Source organism: Schistocerca gregaria, chromosome 8 (genome assembly GCF_023897955.1).
Source record: "Schistocerca gregaria isolate iqSchGreg1 chromosome 8, iqSchGreg1.2, whole genome shotgun sequence".
Taxonomy (NCBI): Eukaryota; Metazoa; Arthropoda; class Insecta; order Orthoptera; family Acrididae; genus Schistocerca; species Schistocerca gregaria.
This window is the reverse complement of record NC_064927.1, coordinates 261,830,937-261,854,579: the sequence shown is the minus strand read 5'-3', so window position 1 is coordinate 261,854,579 and position 23,643 is coordinate 261,830,937. Positions and strand designations below refer to the sequence as shown.

The 23,643-nt window shown below is 45.3% G+C and overlaps 1 protein-coding gene across 2 annotated transcripts in view; it reads left to right on the top strand.

Moving 5' to 3' along the window:
* The window catches only part of LOC126284952 (alpha-tocopherol transfer protein-like), a 126,895-nt gene that overhangs the window by 86,288 nt on the left and 16,964 nt on the right, over positions 1-23,643 (top strand). For both annotated transcript variants that reach the window (XM_049984227.1, XM_049984226.1), the window contains 3 exons: positions 3,010-3,148; positions 13,990-14,149; positions 23,045-23,300. In XM_049984227.1, coding sequence (XP_049840184.1) covers positions 3,010-3,148; positions 13,990-14,149; positions 23,045-23,300 — 555 coding nt within the window. The remainder of the gene's footprint in view (positions 1-3,009; positions 3,149-13,989; positions 14,150-23,044; positions 23,301-23,643) is intronic.

The window sequence follows — 23,643 nt, the reverse complement described above, 5'->3', positions numbered from 1 at the left end:
TTATGGCTCGGAGGAACCTTGACAGCAACGCCATCATGTTGAATAATGCTTTTCGCGCAGCCACAGGACGTCTTGTTACGACTAAAAATGTGCCGAATAGGCAGCATGATGCGCAACTTCACTCCTGACGTCCATGACGAGGTCCATCTTTGCAAGCACGACTCCATACAGCACGGTACAGATGGGCCCAACAACATACCGAACGGACCGCTCAGGACTGGCATCACATTCTCTTTACCGACGAGTGTCGCATATGCCTTCAACCAGACAATCATCGGAGACGTCTTTGGAGGCAACCCGGTCAAGCTAAACGCCTTAGACACACTGTCCAGCGAGTGCAGCAACGTGGAGATTCCCTGCTGTTTTGGGGTGGCATTATGTTGGGCCGACGTACGCCATAGGGGGATCCGTAACGGCGGTACGATACGTGACGCCATCCTCCGACCGACAGTGCAACCATATCGGCAGCATATTGGTGAGGCATTCGTCTTAAAGGACGACAATTCTCGAGCCCATCGTGCACATCTTGTGAATAACTTCCTTCCGGATAACGACATCGCTCGCCTAGAGTGGACAGGAAGTTCTTCAGAGATGAACCCTATTGAACATGCCTGGGTTATATTGAAAAGTGCTGTGTATGGACGATGTGACCCACCAACCACTTTGAGGGATCTACGCCGAATCGTCCTTGAAGAGTGGGACAATCTGGACCAACAGTGCCTTGATGAACTTGTGGACAGTATGTCACGACGAATACAGGCATGCATAAATGCTAGAGGACTTGCTACTGGATATTAGAGGTACCGGTGTCTACAGAAATCTGGACTACCATCTCTGAACGTCTCGCTGTGTGGTGGTACAACACGTAACGGAAATGATGTTTATGTTGATCTCTGTTTCAATTTTCGGTACAGGGTCCGGAACTCTTGGAACCGAGGTGCTGCAAAACATTTTTTGATGTGTGTAGTAATAAAATATTATATAGAGCAGTCTTAATCACATAAAAACACTTTTATTCATAAGTAGTGACCGGTTTCGACCGGCTGTGGATCATCTTCGGACCATACTGGAATGATGTGCAGATACGTTGGCATGGAGCAAGAACTGTGGATACCACCCACAGCAGTCAACACCAGTAGTTGTTATCTCCAGTTTCTGCTTCCTTTCATCGTCTCCACACGTGATCACTTGAGTATGCTCCGAAGATGATCCTGGTCGGGTCTATATCGGTCACCACTTAGAATAAAAGTGTTTTTTTGCGAAGAAGACTTGTATATGCCGGACGGTCAGGAACAGTTTGAAAGACTTGTAAGGGAGTTCCAGGATAGATTGTGCTGAGAAATAATTTTTAGGAAAAAATCAGTTCTTTGCACCGTTTCCGCGTTACTTATCACTGAAATTAGGCAATGAGGAGGTTGTGGGATCACATTCAAGTGGCCCGTGAGAGATGGTGTGGCCAAACGTGTGCTTAGTTTGGTTTCCTAAAACCTAACGAGACAGCTATGCAAAAACTTAACGTGGCACGGTAGTAAGGGTCGAAACGGAGCCAAAGACAGAGCAGTCTCGCATGCTATCACCCACGCTATGAGAACAATTGACACTAACTGTATTTGGCTGGCCGCTGGAATTTGCCTGAGCTGCAGCCTGATTGGCTAATTTCAGTGATAATTAACGCGCGAAAGGGCGCAGTGTGTCAGATTTTTTCTTAATAATTCTGTCTCAGCATAACCTACTTTGCAACATCCATACAAGTTTTTCAGGCTTTTTCTGGCCATCCTGTATAATATTTTATTACTATTGTTTGCACAGCTTTCATTATTGATTACATTTCCCAACAAGTTTATTGTTATAGATACCAAAAATATTAAGTTTTTACTGTTCCATACCTCAGTCAGTATAAACGGACCCCTCATAGACTCACAAGCAGCTCGTGGCCTAGTGGCCGGCACGGTAGGTTAGCGCGTTAGATCTGGGTTGGGTTGTTTGGGGAAGGAGACCAGACAGCGAGGTCATCGGTCTCATAGGATTAGGGAAGGACGGGAAAGGAAGTCGACCGTGCTCTTGGAAAGGAACCATCCCGGCATTTGCCTGGAGCGATTTAGGGAAATCACGTTAGATCTGGTCTGGTCTCTGTGAAGGGGTCAATAACGAACTTTCAACGGATGTCATGTGACGTCCACTACAACAAAATACAACGAAAAAAATAAAGATGTGGCCAGCGGGGTCCCGGGTTCGATTTCTGACCGGGTCGGGGACATTCTCTGCCCGGGAATCGAGTATTTGTGTTGTCTTCATGATTTCATCATCATCATTTGTGGTAGTGGGTAGATTGGCTTGTGTACAAACTGGGGCTTTGTATGGGCGCTGATGATCGTGCAGTAGAGCGCCCCACAAACCAAACATCATCACAGGCTCACTCTTTTACACGTCTGTCTGTCTGTTCACTCAGACTTTCTTTTTCTCAGGAAGGGACAGAGATATCATGTTGAAATCTAGGACACGTACTAAAGTCTATGGTGCTCTTGAAGTATAAAAAAAACTAGTCAAAGAATACGAGCATTTATGTCTCATATTTCGATATTCGTAAACTCACTCATGAAAACCTAAAGATAAGCTCTCTATATAAATTACATAATTAGTTGGTAAGGAACCCTCAGAACGTGATTCCTACTCGCACTTGCTCTTTTTTTTCCGATATGAATGCGCAAGGATCCTGACGAACTGTATTAAGGAGGCAGATGGCGCAATGTTAAGACACTGGACTCATCAGGAGAGCGACAGCTCAAATCCTAGACGGACGCCATTCAGACTTCGGTTCCGCCGATTTCCTTCCCCAACGTGACATTGTGCTCCGTACCTAATGACCTTTTACTCGACGGGGAGTTAGAACCCTAATCTTCCTTGCCTGCTTCTAATTGTACGTTTTCTGTGACTATTAATTATGTGACATTTGAGCATTTATTTGTCACGTCTTTCCTACCTGTACGTGACCACTGGTTTCCTTTGCAGATGACGCTGGTCCAGCCGAGCCCGGAGCTGCAGATCCACATCCGCAAGGAGCTGAACGAGGACGTGAACACGCGCGAGGACGCGCTCCAGCACATCAAGGACTGGCTGGCCAAGCAGCCGCATCTCCCCGACTTCCAGGGTACGTGCGTCATGGCGCCTCAGCACAGAGCGCACCATCTCATTGCAGAATTGGTGACGTTTCCGAAAGTATCGATGTAGCCACTTTTCGATAATGGTGATACCCTTTCTTTTACTCACTCTGAGAAGCAAGGATCGATCTGTGATAATATCTAAGTGGAGATACTGGTAGTTGGGAGCTCCAATGTTAGGCGCGTAATGGGGCCCCTTAGGGATACGGCGGCTAAGGAGGGGAAGAAATCCAGTGTGCACTCCGTGTGCATTCCGGGAGGAGTCATTCCTGATGTGGAAAGGGTCCTTACGGATGCCATGAAGAGCACAGGGTGCAGCCAGCTGCAGGTGGTGGCACATGTCGGCACTAATGACGTGTGTCGCTTTGGATCTGAGGAAATTCTCTCTGGATTCCAGCGGCTATCTGATTTGGTGAAAGCTGCCGGTCTTGCTTACGAGATGAAGGCAGAGCTCACCATCTGCAGCATCGTTGACAGAACCGACTGTGGACCTTTGGTGCAGAGCCGGGTGGAGGGTCTGAATCAGAGGCTCAGACGGTTTTGCGACCGTATTGGCTGCAGATTCCTTGACTTGCGCCATAGGGTGGTGGGGTTTCGGGTTCCGCTGAATAGGTCAGGAGTTCACTACACTCAGCTGGCGGCTACACGGGTAGCGGAGGCTATGTGGCGTGGACTGGGCGGTTTTTTAGGTTAGAAGGCCTCGGGAAAGTGCGGGATAGGCTGCAATGTCAAAGGGTGCTTGGCAATTACAGGACGTGCTTGGATCAAGGAACAGTCGGAATTATAGTTGTAAATTGTTGTAGTTGCGCTGGAAAAGTCCCTGAGCTTCAAGCGCTAATAGAAAGCACAGAAGCTGATATCGTTATAGGTACAGAAAGCTGGCTAAAGCCTGAAATAAATTCTGCAGAAATTTTTACGAAGTCTCAGACAGAGTTCAGGAAAGATAGATTAGGCAGAATTGGTGGTGGAATGTTTATGTGTGTCAGTAGTGGTTTATCTTGTAGTGAAGTCGAAGTAGATACTCCGTGCGAATTGGTATGGGTGGAGGTTATACTTAACAGCCGAATTAAGTTAATAATTGGCTCCTTCTACTGACCCCCAGACTCCGATGATACAGTGGCGGAACAGTTCGGAGAAAGTTTGAGTCTCGTAACAATTAAATACCCCACTCATACGTTTATAGTTGGTGGGGACTTCAACCTACCCTCGGTATGTTGGCAAAAATACTTGTTCAAAACCGGTGGTAGGCAGAAAACGTCTTCCGAGATTGTCCTAAATGCTTTCTGCGAAAATTATTTCGAGCAGTTAGTCCATGAACCCACGCGAATTGTAAATGGTTGCGAAAACACACTTGACCTCTTAGCCACAAACAATCCAGAGCTGATAGAGAGCATCATGACTGATACAGGGATTAGTGATCACAAGGTCATTGTAGCTAGGCTCAATACCATTTCTTCCAAATCCATCAGAAACAAACGCAAAATAATTTTATTTAAAAAAGCGGATAAAGTGCCACTAGAAGCCTTCCTAAAAGACAATTTCCATTCCTTCCGAACTGACTATGCGAATGTAGACGAGATGTGGCTCTAATTCAAGGATATAGTAGCAACAGGAATTGAGATATTCATACCTCATAAATTGGTAAGAGATGGAACGGATCCCCCGTGGTACACAAAAAAGGTCCGAACGCTGTTGCAGAGGCAAAGGAAAAAGCATGCGAAGTTCAGAAGAACGCGAAATCCCGAAGATGGGCTAAAATTTACAGACGCGCGAAATTTGGCACGTACTTCGATGCGAGATGCCTTTAATAGGTTCCACAACGAAACATTGTCTCGAAATTTGGTACAAAATCCGAAGAAATTCTGGTCGTATGTAAAGTACACAAGCGGCAAGACGCAGTCAATACCTTCGCTGCGCAGTGCCGATGGTACTGTTTTCGACGACTGTGCCGCTAAAGCGGAGTTATTGACGCAGTTTTCCGAAATTCCTTCACCAGGGAAGACGAATGGAATATTCCAGAATTTGAAACACGAACATCTGCTAGCATGAGTCTCTTAGAAATAGATGCCTTAGGGGTTGCGAAGCAACTCAAATCGCTTGATACGGGCAAGTCTTCAGGTCCAGATTGTATACCGATTAGGTTCCTTTCAGATTACGCTGATACTATAGCTCCCTACTTAGCACTCATATACAACCGCTCGCTCACCGATAGATCTGTACCTACAGATTTGAAAATTGCGCAGGTCACACCAGTGTTCAAGAAGGGTAGTAGGAGTAATCCATTTAACTACAGACCTATATCATTGACGTCGGTTTGCAGTAGGGTTTTGGAGCATATACTGTATTCAAACATTATGAATCACCTCGAAGGGAACGATCTATTGACACGTAATCAGCATGGCTTCAGAAAACATCGCTCTTGTGCAACGCAGCTAGCTCTTTATTCGCACGAAGTAATGGCCACTATCGACAGGGGATCTCAAGTTGATTCCGTATTTCTAGATTTCCGGAAAGCTTTTGACACCGTTCCTCACAAGCGACTTCTAATCAAGCTGCGGAGCTATGGGGTATCGTCTCAGTTGTGCGACTGGATTCGTGATTTCCTGTCAGGAAGGTCGCAGTTCGTAGAAATAGACGGCAAATCATCGAGAAAAAGTGAAGTGATATCAGGTGTTCCCCAGGGAAGCGTCCTGGGACCTCTACTGTTCCTGATCTATATAAATGACCTGGGTGACAATCTGAGCAGTTCTCTTAGACTGTTCGCAGATGATGCTGTAATTTACCGTCTAGTAAGGTCATCCGAAGACCAGTATCAGTTGCAAAGCGATTTAGAAAAGATTGCTGTATGGGGTGTCAGGTGGCAGTTGACGCTAAATAACGAAAAGTGTGAGATGATCCACATGAGTTCCAAAAGAAATCCGTTGGAATTCGATTACTCGATAAATAGTACAATTCTCAAGGCTGTCAATTCAACTAAGTACCTGGGTGTTAAAATTACGAACAACTTCAGTTGGAAGGACCACATAGATAATATTGTCGGGAAGGCGAGCCAAAGGTTGCGTTTCATTGGCAGGACACTTAGAAGATGCAACAAGTCCACTAAAGAGACAGCTTACACTACATTCGTTCGTCCTCTGTTAGAATATTGCTGCGCGGTGTGGGATCCTTACCAGGTGGGATTGACGGAGGACATCGAAAGGGTGCAAGAAAGGGCAGCTCGTTTAGTATTATCACGTAATAGGGGAGAGAGTGTGGCAGATATGATACACGAGTTGGGATGGAAGTCATTACAGCACAGACGTTTTTTGTCGCGGCGAGACCTTTTTACGAAATTCCAGTCACCAACTTTCTCTTCCGAATGCGAAAATATTTTGTTGAGCCCAACCTACATAGGTAGGAATGATCGTCAAAATAAAATAAGAGAAATCAGAGCTCGAACAGAAAGGTTTAGGTGTTCGTTTTTCCCGCTCGCTGTTCGGGAGTGGAATAGTAAAGAGATAGTATGATTGTGGTTCGATGAACCCTCTGCCAAGCACTTAAATGTGAATTGCAGAGTAGTCATGTAGATGTAGATGTAGATGAGATAAACGTGTTTGCCAAGATCGCTAATAATAACTTTTATTGTATACAACGTTCTAGGTCTTCTTACCACGTCAGTTCAGGGTGAAATCTCGAGTTTTCGAGCATTATCTCCATCGTCTTCGTTAGGAAAATCTGAATGTGGAAACAGATCAGACAAATTACAGTTGGCCCAAACGATATTTTAGTCAGCCTGCATGTGGTCCTAGATTTACGAATGTTCCTGAGGAGGACGCATTGAAATTTCCATCAGAGCATTTTCCTGCTGAAACGATAAAGTTGTTCCTATATGTTCTGACGACCACCTACTTCTTGTACGGCGGTAAATTTGAAGACAAGTAACGGAGGGAGTGGCTGTGAGTTCTCTCTTGTCTACAGCAATGTCCAACTTTTTTTATAGAACGTTTTGAGTTCTGGCCACACGCCGCAGAAGCACTTGAGGACTTCCAGGAACATGTGAATAGCATACACCCAAACACTGTAGAAACGCACAAACAGGGAAGGCCGCCGTTTTTAGATATTGTGGAGCAGCGATAGTCAGATAGACGTCGAGGCCACTCAGTGCACCGCAAGCCGACGCACGCTGATTTGCATCTTAGCTCCCAGAGTTTTCGCCATTCAGTCCTGAAAAGAGCAGATTTAAATAGACTGGTACACACAGAAAAAACCCTTTCTGGCGAGGACCACTTGGATTCCGAAATTGATCATCTCAAATATGTGCTCCCAAAGAATGGCTGGGGGCACGTGATATGAAGTAAGCTTTCTCTAAGAAAAGGAAACTTGAAAAAGTTGAACATTCACGTGACGAGCCACCGAATGTATTGTTCCATTTCTCTGGCGCAATATGCAGCAAAGTAGACCGAGTTCTTGAAAGCCGAGGTATCAGATGTATTTTCAGGGCTCCTAAGAAGATAAAGGAGATGCTACGCCCTTTTAAGGACAGTCTCTTGGGATTTACAACATCCTTCATCACTGCGGAAGCAATAATATAGGTCAGTCCATCCGCTGTGCAGAACATCAAAGACATATTAAAAATCGAGAACTGGAGAAATCTGCGGTTGCTGAGCAAAACTCACAAGCAAAGACAAAATACTGTTTGACAAAGCAAAAGTTTTGTCCCAGGCTCCCATATACTGGTACTTGGTAATTAAAGACACTGTAGAAATAAGAACATGTGAGAAGCTCTTCAATAGTGGCAGCAGATATAATCTTAACGTTGCATGGATGCGAGCTTTCGATGTAGAGAAGATCCAGAGATATTCGTCGCAGTGTTTACTCTACGACGGGAGCGGTGGCGGCAGCAGCGCAGACATTGAGACCATCTGCGACAGCATGACGTAATGGCCGACCAATCAGAAGCCCTCTTTTGGTTATATAAGGCCACCGCAGCAGCAATTTTGACAATTAGTTGCTCCTGACGCAAACGGTTGCGGTAATCGTCGAAAGCTCGAGGTTTTACCCTGAACTGAGGAGGAAAGAAGTTCGAGGATGTTTTATACAACAGTGTGCCGTCGCGAAAGGCTTCGTTCTCAATAACTTTTATTCTAGACAGCCGGTGTCTGTAATCAATGTTCCCATCTTCTGATCTTGAAAGCATTTATACAGTGGAGTATAGGCAAAACAAATGTAATACACAATGTCAGGTATAATGTAATAGGAAAGAAAAACAGTTAAACTTATATTCCTCTACAGAAAGGTTATTGCAAATGTATTAAAATATCAGTAAAAGTACTCTTTCTCATGAAATGACCTGTACGTAACAGACTAGATGAGTAGTGAATTAGCTGTCAAAATTAAAACGTAGGTCTTATGTCACTCACAACAGCGTACAAAGTTGAAGCCTCTAGAGCGGGAGGCAGTGACCAGTAAAGGATAGCCGTTGACATGTGGACCGACAGGTGGAACAAGAATTACTGTTTTAATAATTTCATACTTATTTTCTGCAAAGTCATCCGGAATAGTTGACTGAGATAATGTAAAAAAAACATACTGAATAATTTACTAGGTTCTTCATATTGTATCACAAATCGTCTATCATAGCCTCTCCAGAATGCATCTGAGAATGCCCTGGTCCGTCTCCTGTTCGTTGGGGTGTAGCTGAAAACCGGTCTACTGCAGCTACACGCCTTGTCCGCTAGCGTAATGAAATTGAACGTGGACAGAGGTTTAGGTACGCAGTGGCTCTGGGTGAGGCCAAAGGTATGGTGTCTCACTCTCAATAGGCGATCCCTCTCATTGTGTGAAACTCAGTTTGACTACGTTTATTGACCACCAGCATAGGCTGTTTTTTAAGTCAGGATCCGTGAACCAGCTGCTTTGTATAATTAATAATTAATACAATAGTTACGACATTTCGCGAATGCAAGTATATTACTCACCAACTGCCTACATTTACGTGGGGACCTAAAAGTGAATGTCAGTCGAAGTTGAGGAACGATTGTATTCATGTGGAAGAAATCTTCGGCATGGCCATAAGTGCATGCTCTCTTTTCGTAACAATTCTCGAAGTAAATGTTCCAATAGAGTACAAAAATCAAACTAAAATATTGTTAATTGTACTCAGTCGCACTACAAGGCCCATTCACATTCAACTTGTCACGAGAAATGGTTCCAGAAGTTGTGGGTTGAACGAATGAACCAGTAACCATTAATATTGGATATTTGCACATCATTTCTTACTCAGAACGAACTGCTTTCCTCTGGAACCTATCAGATTCACCAGTGGATGAAACAGGGAGTTTTGTGTGCAGTTTTCCTCTGAGATTTAAATACAATTTAGAAACACGTAGAGTGTGACAAAACGAAATATTCGATAACCTGTTGAAACCAAAGTATATTGAAGACATTTGTCGTGCTTCGTGACCAAGCCCTTTCTCAAACATTCAGCAAAATTAAAAGGTTCATTGCAAAATCAGTGCAACTAAAGTGAAGACAGATAAAAATATACAGCCCTATCTCTCTTTATCTACATAAATACTACGCAAGTGGAGGGTACTTTGTGTTTTGTACATCTTAGCACACACTGGTAGGGATAGTTGAGCCAGAGAATGGCGTAGCAACTGTCGTCATAGGAAAGCTGGACAGAGGAGAAATGATTAGAGAAGAAATTATCACAGTAAATAGATTTACTCACATTGTATTTCTCCAAGAGAATGAAGACTCAATACAAATAATGCAGCAAGAAACAGAGTCTAGCTCGTACAACAGCAAAAACGATGATGTTGGAGCCACGCCTGGCGTCCCATAGAGAAGTTGTTCCAAGGCGAGTGGGACGTTTTACTGCCACCGAATCTCCTGTACTGCGGATAACACACCTTGTACCTGCTGCTAGTTATTCCCTTTCCTGCTCCACTCACAAAAGGAACGAGGGACGGTCGGCCACCTATATGGTTCGATACAAGTATTGATTTGTCTTGCTTCGCAACCGTCATGCGAGATGTACGTTCGTGGCAGTAAAATACTTCGTTAGTTAGTTGCAGTTTTTCTGGTTCTATAAACTTTCTCAATTGTGTTTCGCTAAAAGAACGTCTTCTTCCCTCCAGGGATTCCTGTTTGAGTTAAGCGAGCATTTCTGTAATATCGGTAACAAGTTTAACAGGGTGCTATTGAATTTCTTTCTTGTCTCCCTTTAATCTGACCTCTTGGGGGTGCCAAGCACTGGAGCAGAGCTTAAGAACGGGCTGCACTATTTTGCTGTGCCCGACCTCCTTTAGAGATGAGCTACACTTCCACAGAATTCTCCCAATAAACCAAAGTGTACCACTCGCCTTCCCGAGAGTCAAACTTGCGTTTTCGTTCCACTTCATGTCGTTTTGTAAGCGGTACCGTTAGATTTGTAATCGATATGACAGCGTCAAGCATCACACCACTAACGCTGTATTACAACGCTAGAGGATTGTTTTTCCTACACATCTGCATTAACTCACATTTTGCCTGATATAGGGCTAACTGCCACTCATCAATATTGTACTGCAGTTTATTCCTTGTTATCAGTAAAGGATCATCAACAAACACAGTAAGAGTCCAGAATCCAACAACTCAAAAAAGTCCACTATTTGTCAAGTAAACACATACCCTCCTTGGAAGTAATTTCGTGTTGCCGAGGTTTTCTTTTCCTTTCTTTAAACGAAACATAACTTCTTCTATCAATAGCAATAATAAAGAATGGTCCTCAAAATGACCTTCACACTAAAGATCATATCCAGTTACAAAATAAGTAACCGAAACAAAACTACAAAATATTATTTGTTGGAAGTTTATTGACTCAACACTGAGTGTGAGCTTTGCAGGCAATGTAGGAATCCCTTAGGCCTGCCCTCTTCCGACTTTTTGATTCTTCCTATCTCTGAGTGATATGCTCAATGTTTAACTGAATCTTGTTAACAGCCATAAGAGTGTTGGAACACTTTAGATCTCTGTGTTGTTTTGGGTAAGGGTGTAGTAAAAGAAAAGGAAAACATATGCTGGAATGTGTCCTACTTCTAATGTACTACTGTTAGCTGAGAAAACGAAGGGGAAGCCGTTCAGCAGTGCTGTTGGACAAAAATACTTTATTTGTGCAACTTGGCGTCCTTTATGGGAATAATGAGGGCTGTGCAATAAGTGCGACAGTTCAGTGTCTATGAATGTCATAAGTTCGCGTGAGTGAACAATTTCGTTTGTCTTGTTAAAGATGGGGTTGCGTGTCGTGAAAAGGCGAGACCTAGGTGACTATGGCTCAGATTTATACGTAAGAGTGTATCAGAAGATAGAACGGGTTAAATATGAAGCGAATGGATACATGTCGTGAGCCGATTACACGAGTTACCCAACCAACAAAACGGAATACAAATGGAGGAGTTAGCTTCCTTTTGCGCCTGTCAACTGGAACCATCCGCTCCAGTTTAATTGTTTCAGACTGCTAGGACACCACCTGAGGACTTCTCATCTCCTTGGCACCGTTTACTACTCAATAGACCGAGCGGAAAACACAAGAACTGAGTTCCAAACTGATTGTACATCGTTTCACATCAAGTCCACTGCAGACGACGCTCGCGCTAGGAATTCCTGCCGCACAGAGAACGCGACAATTCGACACTAATTCGCTGCAACCGCTCCTCCCAGAAAGCAGATCGTGTGCTTCATGGAGCCCGTTCTAATGCGCATATATCGACATAGTTTCGTGACCGACTATTATACACAATACTGTTCTGTACTTACATAGTAATATCCCAAAGCTAAGAGAACTTTGAGATCACCGAAACAATACGAGTCAAAGGAACAAATACTTAACAGTTGATAATATTATGCATATACGGTACGTAGCTGATTCCAAAAAGCTACGTATCAGTCAGGATCAGGGTATTCGTGTAAATTGTGCCCTGGAACTATTACACGTAAGGATATAGTAAGAATGTAAGACACACCAGAAGGAAAACTTCCGAGCTCTGCTCTGATCGGAGAGTAACTTGTGAGCGACTTATCAGCGAGATACATCGTACTGTCTGTTTCTGTCGGTTGGTACACAGGGGAACTTAACTGCATAAATCAGTCGATATATTAACCCCTAACATTTGGTCATTAACTGTCATGAAGAAGAGTTTTCGAGGATGTGGAGTGAGTCAAGTTATACATTCAGTAGTAACTGCTGTACTACATTAGGTCTGTAACCAAATTACTGACAGTCTGTTCGGTTAGCGCATAAGTTCGTAGCATTTCTCGATAAGTCTGATAAACAAATCAGATTAGTCTTCAGTAATATATTCTCTTTCACTAAATATGTAATGTATCAACGCCGGGGTAACGCTTCGATTCCGCGACTGTAGAAATCACGAGTCTTTGAGGTGGAGCACTCGTCGAGCCATGTTTGGAGAAAGTGAAAATCTGATGGCGCAAGATCAGGTGAGAAAAGTGGGTGCACAATGACTTCCCAACCCAGCGCCTGTACGGTGGTTTCCACCCACTCTAGCAGAATGCGGGCAGGTGTTGTCACGGTTTAGCATCACGTGACGCAGTCTTCCTGGTCGCTTTTCTAGGATTTCGCCTGCAAGGTCGCCACAGATGTTGACAATAAAGGTCAGCATTGATGGTTACACACTGGTGAACCAGTTCTTAGTGCACCGCACTGCCACTGCTCTCCAGATGCATACCATTATCTTATGTGGATGCATGCTGGTCTTTGTACAGGGAGCTTTGTTTGGGCTCAACCATCCCTTTCTTCTCCTTATGATAGTATGAAGACACGATTTCTCGTCACCGGTAACGATTCAGGATAGAAATTGTCGGTGTTGTTCATGAGCCAGTTGATAATGAGCAAGCAGAGATGCGCACATGGCAACCCAGTGATTTTTGTGGTTTTTGGCTATGGGACTCGATACCATAACCCGAGTTTCAGCCTCCGCCGCTGGATGGAAATGTCGTACGATGATGGAAAGTTCGAGGTTCATCTCATCTGCCACTTCACGAGTACACTGACGTGGGGCCATTGTGTATTAATGTGTTTAAACGATCTCCATCAACCCCCGTAGGTGTTCTTGAATGTGGAGAGTTACTAACGTCAGAACGATCCGCCTTAAAACGCTAAAACCATTTTCTTGCCAGGCTCTGTCCATAAATGACGCAAATGTTTTTAGTTGCCTCCGTTGCTGTCACCACACCATTCAACAGAAAAAAAAGAATATGTCGGTAATGTTCCGATTTCTCCATTTGACACTCCATTTTCTAGCGTCCACAGCTCCACTTAGTATGTGCAAATGTCAATATATAAATTCAAATAGCAACAGTAAAATACAAAAAAAGGGCACTCGGTAAGTACAACCATAGCAACCGGAATACCAACAAGTAAAACAGAAACGCTGCGAACTTTTGCACCGTTTCAATAGTTTAACGCAAATTCAGGCTTCCTCCTCAGCTCGACCGTCCAGCTAAATCAGCCACTCTTAACCCGAAGACGAGTCTCTGCGGCTAATAGGAACAGCGGGTGAAACTAGCAGCTAACATCTTCGCACTGTGGTACTCTACGAGATGAATTATCAATCAAGGACTTCAGAGGGATATGGCACAGCGTTTCAAACTTGGTGATTTATTCCTGAACGATTTGCAGCCGTTATCAAAGCTAGAGACTGCAGTATCTCCCTCACCTAACAAATTTTTGTGTAATGTGTCTATGATTATCGTTAGTGTTAACTGGAATTTACATCACTGATACCAAACACCATGACACAATATATAAATCAAGCTCGGTTACTTTTATTCGTTGTTCCTTGTCCTGCAGATGACCAGCGCATCATGACGTTCCTGCGCGGCTGCAAGTTCTCGCTGGAGAAGACGAAGCGCAAGCTGGACATGTACTTCACGATGCGAGCCGCGCTGCCCGAGTTCTTCACGGACCGCGACGTCACTCGGCCCGAGCTAAAGGAGATCCTCGACAACGTGTAAGTGTCAGCACGTCCGTCCATCTGTTCCATCGCTGCACTCCTTTCGGCAGTCCAGAATCAATATATTATCTGCAGGAAAGTATCTGGGCACTGCTGGTAAGCCCCTACGTTATTTGATTTTCAAAGAGCTGAGCAGAACTGAACGTACTCATTTCCCTCTTTACCTATTCTGATCAACACTAAAATGACACACAATATTTTTAGCGCAACGCAATCTGACTTTCAATAACCCCTACAGATAATGGCCCTCACTAACATTAACCTATATCTTACACAAATCACTTACCTCACAAAAATCTTCGTTACTCGAACTACTGCAATGCAGCGAGCGTCACTACTGCCAGCTAAATAAAAGATTCAAACTACTGAAGGCACTAACTACTGATAGGCATAGTTAGCGAATGAAAGATTTTGATAGAGAAAAAACAATGTATTTACCTTAATATTGTTCAAAAGTCATATTATATATATATATATATATATATATATATATATATATATATATATATATATATATATATATATATATATATATATATCAGTTCATGAAATCCAGTCTTACAAACTTACTGCCTCTGTCCAGATCATCCGCTCTCAAAACTCCGCCATCTCACTCCCCACATCCACCACTGCTGGCGGCTCACCTCCAACTGCGCAACGCTACGCGCTGTAACAGCCCACTGCCTAAGACTACAATGGCAGACAACAATGCAAACTAGCCACAGACAGCACACAGCACAGCCAGTGATTTTCATACAGAGCACTACGTGGCGTTACCAATAAGAAAACCTAAACAGCCTACTTACAACACTTTCAGTAATGTGTCTGAATGAGTGTGGCGGTATGACAGACCATTCTTCCTGAAGAGGCGAAACCCAAGAAGATAGTCATGTTGGGCGCTGGGCTCTACATCCATACTCCGCAAGCCACCTGACGGTGTATGGCGGAGGGTACTCTGAGTACCTCTGTCGGTTCTCCCTTCTACTCCAGTCTCGTATTGTTCGTGGAAAGAAGGATTGTCGGTATGCTTCTGTGTGGGCTCTAATCTCTCTGATTTTATCCTCATGGTCTCTTCGCGAGATATACGTAGGAGGGAGCAATCTGAAGGGAAGGCGACGTTATGACTCATTTCAAAGGTGTCCCATAGTGTTCAGTTGGGGTCTTTGAGCAGACTAGTCCACTCCAGGAATGTTATTGTTCACAAACCCTAGCCTGACAGATGCCGCCTTATGAAACGGTACTTTGTCGCGATGATACAAACAACCATCATCTCTGAACTGTTCCTGTACTATAACTTGTACACAAGGGTATAAAACGTGTTTATATCCTCCCGAGTTTAGTGTTTTCTTAAGAGCAATACGATACACACCCTAAACATGAAAAACGCTCCCATACAGTAACACCACCTCCTCCAAGTATGGAGGAGGTTCACAGTTGGTATTAGATATTATGGCAGGTAACATGCTCCTCGCATTCGCCAAGCCCAAAGCCCTCTACAAAACTGCCACAGACTATAGCGCCATTCATCACTCCAAATCATTCGTCTGCAGACACCGACTGTACGGTGGCGGTGCTCTTTGCAACAACTCAACCGTCACTTAGCAATGAGTACAGAAATGTGTGGAGCTGCTCCACCATTCCACCCCATTCTGCTTAACTCCCTACGCACGATCTTGCTAGCTACACCGTTGGTAGCACTTTGGAGCTCAAGAGTGATATCTTCCGCTGACTTGGTGCGATTTTTCAGAACAACCTTCCGCAACACTCAATGCTCTCTGCCCATCAGTACGTGAGGTGTGCTTGATTTTCGTGTAGGTGTGCTTGTTCCTACGCATTTACACTCCACAATCATATCATCAACAGTTCACTTGGGCAGCTTTAGAAGGGTTGAAATGCCCCTGCTTGACTTCAGGTGACATCCAATGACTACTCCACATTCGAAGTCACCGAGCTCTCTTAACCGACTCACTCTGCTGTCGCTGATTCTCTTGTGTAAACACAATACTCACCGTTTCCTTTTATGGCGGTGCGTCGCCTCTTGCGACAGGCAGAGGCCAGGTCCATTTTACGTAGGAATGTCACTGCTTGTCTACCGACAACACGATACTCACTGTTACCATTTATACTTACGGGTCCGCCTTTCCTGATAATTAGCTTTTTCCGCACGACATGGTGGTGTACGGATACTTTTGACAAGATGTCGTAGGAGCGTACAATACACGTAACGTTCACACATCCATGTGAAACTACTATAAAAGTCATTCCCTTGGACACATTTGCCCGCCACACTAGCTAGAAGGCCTGTTATGTCGTCAAAGTGTTGACCCACCATGCGAGTTTCTGCATTATGTCGTTTAGTGGCAGTTTCGTACTGATAACACCAAGTCTAGTCACACGTGGTGCTTTTTTCTAGAAAAGAATTGTCCGCGTTTTGCGTTTCAATCAACTTATGGCTGGCTTCCAGGCGACGTTAATTTGTTTGCATAGTCAAGATGTGCCGGACAAACTCTGCAAACATTATCATATACAGGGTGTTACAAAAAGATACGGGCAAAGTTTCAGGAAACATTCCTCACACACAAATAAAGAAAATATCTTATGTGGACATGGGTCCGGAAACGCTTACTTTCCATGTTAGAGCTCATTTTATTACTTCTCTTCAAATCACATTAATCATGGAATGGAAACACACAGCAACAGAAAGTACTAGCGTGACTTCAAACACTTTGTTACAGGAAATGCTCAGAATGTCCTGTGTTAGCGAGGATACATGCATCCGCCCTCCGTCGCATGGAATCCCTGATGCACTGATGCCGCCCTGGAGAATGGCGTATTGTATCACAGCCGTCCACAATACTAGCACGAAGAGTCTTTACATTTGGTACCGGGGTTATGTAGACAAGAGCTTTCAAATGCCCCCATAAATGAAAAGAGGGTTGAGGTCAGGAGAGCGTGGAGGCCATGGAATTGGTCTGTCTCTACCTATCCATCGGTCACTGTATCTGTTGTTGAGAAGCGTACGAACACTTCGACTGAAATGTGCAGGAGCTCCATCGTGCATGAACCACAAGTTGTGTCGTATTTGTAAAGCACATGTTTTAGCAGTACAGGTAGAGTATCCCGTATGAAATCATGATAACGTGCTCCATTGAGCGTAGGTGGGAGAACATGGGGCCCAATCAAGACATCACCAACAATGCCTGACCAAACGTTCACAGAAAGTCTGTGTTGCTGACGTGATTGCACAATTGCGTGCGGATTCTCGTCAGCCCACACATGTTGATTGTGAAAATGTACAATTTGATCACGTTGGAACGAAGCCTCATCCGTAAAGAGAACATTTGCACTGAAATGAGGATTGACACATTGTTGGATGAACCATTCACAGAAATGTACCCGTGGAGGCCAATCAGCTGCTGATAGTGCCTGCACACGCTGCACATGATATGGAAACAACTGGTTCTCCCGTAGCACTCTCCATACAGTGACGTGGTCAACATTACCTTGTACAGCAGCAACTTCTCTGACGCAGACATTAGGGTTATCGTCAACTGCACGAAGAATTGCCTCGTCCATTGGGGGTATCCTCGTCGTTCTAGGTCTTCCCCAGTCGCGAGTCATAGGCTGGAATGTTCCGTGCTCCCTAAGACGCCGATCAATTGCTTCGAACGTCTTCCTGTCGGGACACCTTCGTTCTGGAAATCTGTCTCGATACAAACGTACCGCGCCACCGCTATTGCCCCGTGCTAATCCATACACAAATGGGCATCTGCCAACTGTTGATGTTACGTACTGATGTGCTTGATGCTAGTACTGTAGAGCAATGAGTCACAAGCACCGAAGTCAACATTACCTTCCTTCAATTGGGCCAACAGGAGGTGAAATGAGGAAGTACAGTACATACTGACGAAACTAAAATGAGCTCTAAAATGGAAATTAAGCGTTTCCGGACACATGTCCACGTAACATATTTTCTTTATTTGTGTGTGAGGAATGTTTCCTGAAAGTTTGGCCGTACCTTTTTGTAGCACCATCTATATACACTCCTGGAAATTGAAATAAGAACACCGTGAATTCATTGTCCCAGGAAGGGGAAACTTTATTGACACATTCCTGGGGTCAGATACATCACATGATCACACTGACAGAACCACAGGCACATAGACACAGGCAACAGAGCATGCACAATGTCGGCACTAGTACAGTGTATATCCACCTTTCGCAGCAATGCAGGCTGCTATTCTCCGATGGAGACGATCATAGAGATGCTGGATGTAGTTCTGTGGAACGGCTTCCCATGCCATTTCCACCTGGCGCCTCAGTTGGACCAGCGTTCGTGCTGGACGTGCAGACCGCGTGAGACGACGCTTCATCCAGTCCCAAACATGCTCAATGGGGGACAGATCCGGAGATCTTGCTGGCCAGGAGCAACAGTGTCCCTAATTTGCTGGGAAGTGGCGGTGCGGTCCCCTACGGCACTGTGTAGGATCCTACGGTCTTGGCGTGCATCCGTGCGTCGCTGCGGTCCGGTCCCAGGTCGACGGGCACGTGCACCTTCCGCCGACCACTGGCGACAACATCGATGTACTGTGGAGACCTCACGCCCCACGTGTTGAGCAATTCGGCGGTACGTCCACCGGGCCTCCCGCATGCCCACTATACGCCCTCGCTCAAAGTCCGTCAGTTGCACATACGGTTCACGTCCACGCTGTCGCGGCATGCTACCAGTGTTAAAGACTGCGATGGAGTTCCGTATGCCACGGCAAACTGGCTGACACTGACGGCGGCGGTGCATAAAATGCTGCGCAGCTAGCGCCATTCGACGGCCAACACCGCGGTTCCTGGTGTGTCCGCTGTGCCATGCGTGTGATCATTGCTTGTACAGCCCTCTCGCAGTGTCCAGAGCAAGTATGGTGGGTCTGACACACCGGTGTCAATGTGTTCTTTCTTCCATTTCCAGGAGTGTATATACGAAGGGCATTAAGAAAAGCTTGCAAACAGAAACTAGTATCCTTATTTCAGAAATATTGCCAAGCAATGTAGAGCTACTTTTCCCACTGTGGCACAAGGCGGTGAATGGCCAAGAAAAAGTGTAGATATAAATAAGACTTTATAAAAACGGGGAATATTTGTCACATAGCAACATCCGCGATCCTTATACAGATCCCATACAAAATTATCTTAATTGTCTTCAGTCTGCAGACCGCTGCAGCAAATTAGACAGTTTTTAGGACAAGAGTCACTTAAAGAGCCACAAAAAATTACTCTGTCGAAACCAACATGTGTAACAGAAGTTCGTAGTTAGTAACCTGCCGATTAAGTGACTGCAAGTCAGCGGCAGTAACAGAGTAACTCCAAGGGATGAAAAGAAACATTGCTAACAAAAGTAATTTTTGAAACAAAAATCTGCGACATAAATATTTCCACATTCCATCTACAGCCTGTTCTTACACTAGTGTCTATTTGCAGACTGAATCAGAGCATAATTATAGGGGGACAATTCAGCTTGGGGTTCGTTATCACGAAGAGAAACTTGTACAGACTACCATTCCGCTTTTCAGCAAAGTGTCAGTGCGACGTGAGACGATGTGTAAACAATGACAGTAGCTTAGTAGCTTACGTGTAAGCAGCTGTTACGAAACAGATAGTAAAGACTTGGAGTCAGCTGTGCTGGAGATCGGAAAGAGTATGGCGTACGCTAGACCAAAGAAACCTGTGAACTACACGAAAAGTGAAAACGTAAGGGAGTAGTCTTCGATTACAGCTTTAATCACTAAAATTAGCCTGAAACACAAGTGCCACCAGCCACGTTAGTGGGTAGATTACTGAGTCGTGGGTGTATTGAAGAGATGTGCCTAATAGAACGAATGTCGGTGCAAACAGTAACCGGGATATTTTCGACGCATAACGAATGTGCCGAAATATTTCGGATGCTTGGTAGTTCAAGAAAGATGTCTTGCCAAATATCATTCACGGAGTGTTCGTTTTCCCTTCACGCCGTTCGAGAGTGGAACGGTAGAGAGAGATCTTGAAGGTGGTTCATTGAACCCTCTACCAGGCATTTTATTGTGAATAGCAGAGTAATCACGTAGACGTAAAAGTAACACTAGAGGTGTATAAGTAGTCATTATTCCAACTCTCCAGCCGTGAGTAGAAACAGATGTAACTCAACAGTACACCATCCGTCCCAAAAGTTCGAAGACTGATTCTATTCCTGGCCTAACTACAGGGGCAACTTGAACTAACACCTGTAAACAACAGGTCTGTATTCAACTAGTCAATTGTGAACAAGCAAGTATTACGTAGTGCACATGTGACCGTAGTGTGTCAGTGTCGTTGTGTCACAAACTGCAATCGAGCAACAACTCTAAATCAAGTGTTCAAGACATTCAACAGAATGTTCCAAAGAAGACCAATATAAAATTACAATGAAATGAATACCCTTAACGGCATACAGGCGTTGATATAAGTCAACGGGGACAACTGAAACTGTGTGCCCCCTGATCGGGACTCGAATCCGAGATCTCCTGCTTACATGGCAGATGCTCTATCCATTTTTATTAATCTCATTTTCGCCTCCCGCGAGACCTACATTCGCAACTTGTTGTCCCGCAATGTATTCATAGAGCCCCTGCCTATCATACTCATTACTCGCGGCTTTACCGCCGATTCCCGTAAGACTTCGAGCACTGTTTGTGCATCCGTACAGAAGAAGAAGGTCAAATGGCCGGTGAGCCATTATACACTCCTGGAAATGGAGAAAAGAACACATTGACACCGGTGTGTCAGACCCACCATACTTGCTCCGGACACTGCGAGAGGGCTGTACAAGCAATGATCACAGGCACGGCACAGCGGACACACCAGGAACCACAGTGTTGGCCGTCGAATGGCGCTACCTGCGCAGCATTTGTGCACCGCCGCCGTCAGTGTCAGCCAGTTTGCGGTGGCATACGGAGCTCCATCGCAGTCTTTAACACTGGTAGCATGCCGCGACAGCGTCGACGGGAACTGTATGTGCAGTTGACGGACTTTGAGCGAGGGCGTATAGTGGGCATGCGGGAGGCCCGGTGGACGTACCGACGAATTGCTCAACACGTGGGGCGTGAGGTCTCCACAGTACATCGATGTTGTCGCCAGTGGTCGGCGGAAGGTGCACGTGCCCGTCGACCTGGGACCGGACCGCAGCGACGCACGGATGCACGCCAAGACCGTAGGATCCTACGCAGTGCCGTAGGGGACCGCACCGCCACTTCCCAGCAAATTAGGGACACTGTTGCTCCTGGGGTATCGGCGAGGACCATTCGCAACCGTCTCCATGAAGCTGGGCTACGGTCCCGCACACCGTTAGGCCGTCTTCCGCTCACGCCCCAACATCGTGCAGCCCGCCTCCAGTGGTGTCGCGACAGGCGTGAATAGAGGGACGAATGGAGACGTGTCGTCTTCAGCGGTGAGAGTCGCTTCTGCCTTGGTGCCAATGATGGTCATATGCGTGTTTGGCGCCGTGCAGGTGAGCGCCACAATCAGGACAGCATACGACCGAGGCACACAGGGCCAACACCCGGCATCATGGTGTGGGGAGCGATCTCCTACACTGGCCGTACACCTCTGGTGATCGTCGAGGGGACGCTGAACAGTGCACGGTACATCCAAACCGTCATCGAACCCATCGTTCTACCATTCCTAGACCGGCGAGGGAACTTGCTGTTCCAACAGGACAATGCACGTCCGCATGTATCCCGTGCCACCCAACGTGCTCTAGAAGGTGTAAGTCAACTACGCTGGCCAGCAAGATCTCCGGATCTGTCCCCCATTGAGCATGTTTGGGACTGGATGAAGCGTCGTCTCACGCGGTCTGCACGTCCAGCACGAACGCTGGTCCAACTGAGGCGCCAGGTGGAAATGGCATGGGAAGCCGTTCCACAGGACTACATCCAGCATCTCTATGATCGTCTCCATGGGAGAATAGCAGCCTGCATTGCCTGCATACACGATTTGAAGATTTACTTCACCATCCTTTTTCTACATGTACCCGGTAACTTTCCTATTCATGCTTTACTATTCGGTAACGGTTTCATAGAATCACTTTCAGATTACCTTTCTACCGTTCCGTGCAAGCCCCGGTTTCTCATGTCTTGCCTCGATTATTATTTTTCTCTATGTTAGTGGGAGACAACAAATTATTTGACATTTCCAGTAATGCTAAAAGACCTCGCCGAAACGGAATATTACTTTGTTTTAATGATTGCCACATAACACACTTACCATATATGTGACACTCTGTCCCGTATTTTGACCAAATGCAAAACGAGCTGCCCTTTTCTAAATTTTTTCGATGTAGCGAGCTGCCCTTTTCTGAATTTTTTCGATGTTGTCCGTCAGTCTTATCTGGTAAGTATCCCATACCGCATGTCACTACTCTACAAGATGACGGACAGGCGTACTTTAGGCAGTATCTTCATCAGATGTATTGCATCTTTTAAGTGCTTTGCTAATAAGGCGAAATTTTTTGTTCGCCTTAGCATTCTATTTGATGATTCCAATTTAAGTTGTTCGTTATTGTAATTCCTAAGCTGAACATTTAATTTTGTGTGGTTTATAGTCAAAACGAAATTTAACGAAATAGTTTTGATACTCACTTGGACGAGCTCACACTCTTTACCTTTCAGAATCCATGGCCACACTTTGCATGAGCTAGATATCTAGTATAAAACATTTTGAAACATGTTTTGGGATTCTGATGACTTTGCTAGACAGTAAACGGCATTTTCATTTGCAAACAGTCTGTGATATTTTGGAGGTGTTCACCAGGCACTCGAGATAATAATGTAACACAGACATTGAATGCTCTGTATGTTCGAGCCTTTAGTACGGATGTTGTTTTGGTTGCAGAGCTTTCCCGCCGCTGCCTGGCCTGACGCCGAATGGCCGCCGAGTGATCGTGATGAACGGCAAGACAAAGGACTACCAGGGCCCGCTGGTGGCGGACGGCATGAAGCTCATCTTCATGGTGGGCGACATCCGCCTGCTCGAGGAGCAGACGGGCGTCGCGGGCGACGTCTACGTGCTCGACGCGTCGGTCGCCACACCGGCCTACTTTGCCAAGTTCACCCCCTCCATGGTCAAGAAGTTCCTCGTCTGCGTCCAGGTACGAGCATGCCTCACGCTCCACTAGGAATGCACCACAATGGTATTATCCGAATGGGAGGAAAATCTATAGGTTTGATTTACATGGGCAGACAAACTAATGATTACTATGTCAGAATATTTGTATGATTTATGCAAGAGGAAGAGTTTCACAAACTCAGCAAGTCAATAACGTATTGGTCCACATCTGCCCCTCATACAAGCAGTTATTCGGCTTGGTATTGATTGAAAGAGTTGTGGGTGTTCTCCCGAGGAATGTCGTGCCAAATTCTGTCCAGTTGGCGTGCTACGTCGTCAAAATCTCAAGATGTTGGAGGGTGCTGCCCATTTTCAAATGGGGAGAG